A 7,593-nucleotide genomic window follows, 5' to 3' on the forward strand; every position below is an offset into this window, starting at 1 on the left:
TTGTTTTCATAAAGACGAGATGGACACAGACAGCTGTTATCACAGAGCAATATATTCCACCAACACAGTGATAGTGTTGTTTTGTTCATACCGCAGACTCTCATTTCATTCAACGTGAATTGATCTGTATTAGTTTGAACTTAATAATCTTTTTGTACTTTGACTTTAAATATGATACTTGACATTTTCTATCAAAGTTGCATTGGCTGACCCAAATGGATATTACCAATGAAATACCTCTAACTGACATACATGATCCTTTAATATTTTACAAAATGTGTGGGTTGTGGTTATACTTTTGAATAGTCCACATACCTTTAAGTACCATTGCATACTGATTAACTATGAACGTTACCTGTACCTCTTAATCTCTTTTGGACGTGTCTCCAGCTGCTTTTTACAATCAGTTGCATGTAAAGACATACTTCATATTTCATTTAGGACAAACCTTGTCATGATACCATTACAGAAATATCTTGTTTTCAGGCCCTTACCAAAAGTTTATATTCCAACTTGCCAAAATATTGAAGTATGATCGGTGCATATCAGGCTCACATTAGCCTTATGAAAGTCACTATTAAGTACCTTAATCCATCAAAAATAAGAACAAGCAAAACTACGCACATAATTTCAGCAAATGTATTCTGCCTTACTCATGATTTTTAGCTTTGCCTTTCTAATATATGAATTTCACATATTATGTAAAGTATCAGCAGTGATGTAATATCCTTTTTTGGTAACTTTGTGTGCTATCGGTGTTTTCTTGCCTTTATAATAAATTTTGTTTTTAATAGAGACAAACTTTTTTATCTTTCTCATCATATGTCGTGCAGGTTTGCAAATCATTTTAGTGACAACTTTTTGATTTGATTGAAGAGAGCAAACCAATAAGTCAGAATTTGAGAAACACTACTTAAACTGGCTGTGGGCTGAACAAGTTACATTCAGTTCACCTTTCCATTGGTGTTGTAAAACATCACAAAGGATGTTTAGGAAGGGTAAAACAAGAAATTTGACAGGATCAGCTGATGTTTCACACTTGAGTAAGGGCGACTGCTTATGCCATTTTAAAGAGTTTCAACAAGATCATCCCTGAATTTAACACCATTACATTTCCATCATCAAAGGCATTGACTACGCCTTATGTTTCTGGCATGTGCATAATAGATTATTCCCATCTTTTAGCCTGCCTCTCCTTAAAATACTCAAATAGTAGTTATGAATATGGTAAGTGCCAACTAAATGAGTTGTATGTATTTGCACTAGTCCTCATTTTATTTGTTCAACATGAATGTAGTTCATAGTTCATACTGCCGTAGATTTCCACGACCCTTAAAAAAATTAAAAAAAGTCAAATGATTTTGCAACATCCCATATTATTGCTGACCAGAAGTGCACAGGTATTGGAATATTCATTAATGCATGCTTCTACATACAGTATAAGGTTGAAGTTCAAACCATATTTCACTTCCTAAGTGATGATATTTATTTATATTTATATCTAATTGATTCAAGGAAACTTAACCTCTATGAAAAACAATAGCGATCAGCTACTTACCAAGGACTACATATATACAAATTTTCACTTCTTGAGATCTGGTGTTTACAAGGTTTGAGAGTTTTCACTCTTGACCTTGAATGACCTTTGACCTGCATGAAAAACAATAGGGATCATCTACTCACCAAGGGCTATCTACAATGCAAGTTTGAAGTTCAAGCAACTTTCCCTTCTTGAGATGGAGTGTTTATAAGCCAAGGCGTCACACACGCACACACAAAGTAAAGTGAATTACAGCAGTACCAACATCTGTTAGGCAAAATAAGCTTTACATTTGGAAAAATATGAGAAATAGCCTTTGATGAAAACAATGATTTTAGAAAAAGGATTAATTTTCCAGAAGACCTTGAACAGCTCAGGAAAACTAGATATTTCCATTAAGTTAACATTGTTTTTATATGTGTAACATAAGTCAGGGATATTCAGTGACTTTGTGTTACATGCCTAGCTTTCTCTGAAGATGATGTTGAATGCAGTTAACCTAAATACCTGTGAAAAATATTTAAGGTTTTAAAACTGATGAAGATAAAACATTAGTTAGCTAATCATGCAAAATTCATAGACGTTAAGGAATTTTCCTCAAGTTGCAAATTTTGCCATCAGTGTCTTATAGTCGGCTCTACAACGCCATCACCATCTCATAGATTCCTTCGGCAAGGATTTAAAAATACAAAACACATTTTCAGCTCATCGCAACATTTCATTTAGGATGGTGACACATCTTCTGTATTTCAATTTGCTACCTCCATTGGTGTTGTCCACTGCATTTCTCAGTTGCTGCATCTGATCGTTGTCAAGACCTTCTATTGAGTGACTGTCAACACCATCCATGGATACAGTTCTTCCCACTGTTTGCTCACTGCCTTCTTCATCATTAGCCTCCAAGAGAGAACACAATTTTGCTTCTAGGTTGTCATCTTCCTCTTGAAACATCTCCCTTACTACTGTTGCTGTTGAGTTTGTGTTCTGTAGAAAACCATCTAGCCAAATTTGATGAGGTGTTCTACTTTGCTCTGTTCTAATTTTATGGCTGTTCCACCCATTTCTGAACTGTTCCATGAGCTGATTGATTTCATCCAGATAGACAAATTTAAGTGCAAACATTTCTGTGGGGCTGTCAATGTGTAAGAGGTCATTGTCTTCTAATTTATAAAATTCTTTATACAAAGTTGAAGTGACATCCTTGTGAACATCTCGCCACAGACGCTCGATTCTTTCATTATGTACTGATTGTCCAGTGATGTGGCTTCCCCGTCCACTTCCTCTTAACAAATTCATGAGAAGGGCAACATCAATGTTTTCACTGCCATAGTCTGACCTGACACGGGAGGGAAGACCATACCTTTTTGCAGCTTGCACAAACGATCTCTGAACAACATCAGCCTGGTTAGTTGTAGAACAATTTAAGTACACAACCATGCGTGAATAACCGTCGATGCCACCATGTGTCACAAATCCCCATCTGTGTGAAACAAAACAAATCTTCATATCATTTACAGTACTAAAACTTATGTTTCGATCATGCCATGAGTTTCAGGTTTATTAGACATTTGGTTCTGTAATAATGGTGTTACAGGCAAAGCATCACAAAACAGTACAATAAAACAGAAGGAACAAGAATGCAAAAATTGATTGAGGTTTGATGACTTCATTACACTAGACATCTGCTCGTTCACCAGAAATAGTTCTTAAAATATAAATGTCCTGAATAGCTTTTGGATCTACCAGTACACTATGGCATGTACAAAACACATCATTCTTCTGTGGAAAATCACCCACAATAAACAATAGGGGTCATGTAGTCAATGTGAGCAACCTCACACCAACTATGAGAAGTATCCATTATTACTCCCTTCAAATATTGTGTTTAGGTTTTCAGAGTTGACCTCTGGTGACCTCAAAATGTTCTGAATTGTTGTTCTCAGTAAGATGAATGTGACTCACGGTATTCATAGCCCAGCCAACATGCCCAGCTGGGCTTAGAGGTAGTCTGTATTGGCCCCAAATTATAGCATGCTATAATTTCTAGACGTTTTTAAAAAGTACTTTCCTGGAGGTCTTTACTATCCAAATTGTTCTCAGACATTCTAAATGAACACAAGATGACTAAATTTCCCAGTGAGGTAAATTTCTTGAAAAAAATATATCAAGAGTAAAGTAACCCATGTTTTGGCTAATGTCGGGCTTTCCGTTACTCTGGAGCCCAGCTGGCTCCCAAGCGCGGCCCAACTGGGCAGACACTCTTATTTGATTGATGCTTATTTCTTAGAAAATTCATGTTGTTGGCATTTTGTGTGTTATTGGGAGTTTTAAGTTAAAGGATAGGCTATGTGATTACAGCTTAATGTCAATCTAAAATTTAGTTCAATTTTTGCTGGGCTGCAGCTGGGCTATTGCTGGAGTTTCCCACTATTTGGAACCCAGCTAGGGCCCTACTGGGCACTTCTTTGGACAAACACTCTTCAGTTCATAAACCCAATTTTGTCAACCTTGAAAAAAATAAAAGAAAAAAATTAACATGTTTGTATCTGGCTTAACCCTTACAAAAACTTCACACATGTTTTCCTGCCTACCGTTTTGGGATGTACTTATTTATCAAGCAAGGCCATATATACTGTAGCTAGGCCTGTAGCGGTTAATTACCCCACGGACAAGTTTGAATTTTGAGATATAAATGTGTGTCATATATGGTATTCTACAGTGTGTAGACTAAATCCGTGCAGCATTTCAAATTGAAGTTTTCTCATAGCTTTGAGTCCAAACAGTATCTATTGGTGTGTTTAAGCATCAGTCATCACCTACTGCCTTAATGGAGGATCTGAACAGAAACCGCCCAAATGAAAGAAAGAAAAGGCACCTAACTATATGCATATTACTTGCTTTCATGCCCATATGGTTTACCCAAAAAGCAGCTGGAGCCCACCTATAACCCAACCATAGCCCAGATGGAGCCCGGCTGGGCCTAGGTCGTGCTAGCTCAGTTGGGGCCCACCTAGGACCCACGTGGGCCCCGGTTGGGACAAACACGGCTTGGCCCCAGCTGGGAATGTTGGCTGGGAGGTTCGAGGACTAACTGACAGCAACTTTAAAGAAATTAATAGATTGTGAAAAAATTGATATATTGGGATTACTGTGGATATGCCAACCTTGGAATTGTCTTCTTGTTTTTCACTATGTGGCCAGACAGCCAGGCCGCACTGGATATCCGGTGCATCCCAAGGCTTTACAGCGAACAAGCCAATTGAATACATCGAGGCAGTCACCCGAGGACATTTTGACAGTGTGTAGTATGAAGTCTAGCTTTTTATATACCAAACAGTGTGTTAGTCTGTTGATTACTTAAAACCATCACAGGGAATAATTTAGTGTTCAAATTTTGCCTAGCATTTCTGAGGTTTTTTCAGTTCTTAAGCATAAATACATTAAAAACCCTGGGGTTATGCATGCGAAAAAAATGCTACAGATGTTCCATTTGTGTAGCATTTTGACCAGTTTGTATAGCCAAATGAGATGTGATACTGGATAAATTATTCCCTGCACGTCCATAGAGCAAAATTGAGACAAACCTAATGAGTTTCATATGGCCATCTATATGCCAAAGACTGTTGGGTGTTGGAACAAAGTAAGTTCCTCTGGCCACGGTCCTTCCCCATCTACTGGCAGTTCCCACCGGATCAGCTGTACGCAACATGGAGCGATTTTTTTGCCGTGGGACCAGAATTCCTTGGCTCCTAAGGTATCCATTTATCATCTGAAAATAAAAAAGCATACAATATACAGCATCAGAAAACCACGGGGGGCAGCATGCAATTCCACCCTGGAAAAGACAGAAAAAGGTCCCATAATTGCATTGACTGGGCCGAAAAAATATAGGAAAAGTGAAGAAAATGGCCCCATAAATTCTTATCACAGAATATGAGATGAAGCTATTCTTATTTTTTTTCTGGTAATGAAGTTTCTTTGGCCAATCTCAGCCTAGTTTTGATAGAAACTGCTACCAGCCAAGATCAGTCTGTGCTGATAGACCATACAGTACACCATTGTTAGTAGCGACCATGCTAGAAAGTTTGTGTAACCTTTGGGATCAGTATGTACGTAGATATTGTTGATATTTTTCCCACACAGGCAAACATATGCCGTGTACCACTATTAACACGAAAACACACGTGTTTTCGAAGATACCAACTAGCATTTGCACTGCTAAATTTGACAGTGAAATATCAGCCATTTACCCTACAAAACCACCATCTTATATACAAACAGTTACCCACCAACTGTTATGATTGACCTACTTATTTGAGAATCTTTTGCAACTTCAATTCTTCAGAATGGAAAGAATGTATTATTGTAACATGAACAAACCTCTGTGCCACTATTTGGGTGCTGCTTACTCAAGTTAGTAATAATGGCTGTTAGGTCTTCTTCACTCATGTTTGTGTAACGTTGTCTCATTTTCATCCCATGTTGGTAAAGGAGCTTGTACACAGCAGCAACTGAACACTTAAACTGTTGCGCCATTCTCTTTGCAGAATAACCCTTTTCATACAGGTAACGCAACTGCTCAAATGGTATTTCCAATCTCGGCCTTCCTCTTCGACCTGTTGAACAGCAAAAGTAAACATACACTGTCACTAAGAAAACAAAAACAGATTCACAATCAAACAGTGACGTAGCCAGAAATAGGATGTTTAACTTCCGCAGTCACATGCAACGTTGCATTTTGACTTATGAAAGATAATCTAGAGTGCCAAACTTGTGTGCGAGTGTAATGACATACCGTACATTATACAACGGGAGGGGAAAGGGGACTAAGTTACACAGTACTACTACTGCCACTGGGAGTGGTACGGTAACTACTCATGCACTTGTTACAGGGAGGACAAACGTTGGGCAAGCACCGAAGGGCCAGGCCTATAAACCTATAGATGAGAGGCTATGACAAATAATACCGGGGTGGTTAAGTAGTTCAATATGAAAGACCAAAATGTTAAAAGTATACCATGGTCGGCGACAGGAACAGGCTGGTAAATGTGCCCATTAGACTGGCTCCCCGATGGTGGCTGCAACGTTCCGTCTGGCTGTGCCTGTGCGTCTGCGATAGAAAGGAGCTGATCTAGCACAGCTGCTATAGAATTGAACCTGTGCTCATCGATGCTCGCGTTAATCCGTTCTAAATTTCTCTTTGCTTGGAGAAGACGTTCTTTCGCTTCAGAAGCATTGTCATTGTCAGTTAAGAGCCGCTCTACTTCGCCCAAAATCCGAGAAATTCTGTCAAGAACGATCTGTGCTTCGTCATTTACAGCCATCGCCATGGTGAAAGTACCGCTATCGGTACCCTGTTGTCTCGCCACTGTCATTTGCATGTACTGCACATCGTGTGCGCATGCTTGTAAGGCGGGCTGTCACGGTTGATTTACTGATATCATCGTCACGGTTGAATTACTGATATCAGCAAATGATTTGTTGATATCATCAAATGAATTGGTGATATCAACAAAAGCCTGCATTAGTGATATGTACGGTTCATTTGCTGATATCATTAAATCAATTACTGATATCACCAATTGATTTGTTGATATCAGCAAATGAATTAGTGATATGTTGGAATTGTTGATATCAGCAAATGAATTAGTGATATGTTGAAATTGTTGATATCAGCAAATGAATTGGTGATATCAACAATTATTTGTTGATATCAGCAAATAATTGTTGATATCATCAAATGATTTGCTGATATCATCAAATGATTTGCTGATATCACCAAGTCATTTGGGGATATCACCAAATAATTGCTGATATCTGCAAATATTTGTTGATATCAGCAATTATTTGTTGATATCAGCAATTATTTGGTGATATCAACAAATGAATTGGTGATATCAGCAAATGAATTGGTGATATCAGCAAATGAATTGCTGATATCAACAATTATTTGGTGATATCAGCAAATAATTGTTGATATCAGCAATTATTTGATGATATCATCAAATGATTTGATGATATCAACAATTATTTGCTGATATCACCAAATATTT

The 7,593-nt window shown here is 38.0% G+C and overlaps 1 protein-coding gene across 1 annotated transcript; it reads right to left on the reverse strand.

Moving 5' to 3' along the window:
- Positions 1–1,315: 1,315 nt before the first annotated feature.
- Positions 1,316–6,983, reverse strand: LOC139977193 (uncharacterized). The gene is made up of 4 exons (XM_071986437.1): positions 6,558–6,983; positions 5,921–6,156; positions 5,125–5,309; positions 1,316–3,020 (listed from the first exon to the last, which is right to left on the reverse strand). Exons 1-4 carry the CDS (start codon positions 6,919–6,921, stop codon positions 2,246–2,248), a joined length of 1,560 nt encoding a protein of 519 aa, XP_071842538.1. The 5' UTR covers positions 6,922–6,983; the 3' UTR covers positions 1,316–2,245.
- Positions 6,984–7,593: the final 610 nt, after the last annotated feature.

The sequence above is a fragment of the Apostichopus japonicus genome, chromosome 12 (assembly GCF_037975245.1).
Source record: "Apostichopus japonicus isolate 1M-3 chromosome 12, ASM3797524v1, whole genome shotgun sequence".
NCBI classification, from domain to species: domain Eukaryota; kingdom Metazoa; phylum Echinodermata; class Holothuroidea; order Aspidochirotida; family Stichopodidae; genus Apostichopus; species Apostichopus japonicus.

Bases quoted from the DNA above. Each gene is read 5' to 3' on its own strand.
- LOC139977193 (XM_071986437.1), bottom strand. From the start codon at position 6,921: ATGCAAATGACAGTGGCGAGACAACAGGGTACCGATAGCGGTACTTTC. The intron at 6,157-6,557 runs GTATACTTTTAA...GCTGTTCAACAG, and splicing joins TGTTCCTGTCGCCGACCATG to GTCGAAGAGGAAGGCCGAGA. The intron at 5,310-5,920 runs GTTTGTTCATGT...TTTTATTTTCAG, and splicing joins ACCCAAATAGTGGCACAGAG to ATGATAAATGGATACCTTAG.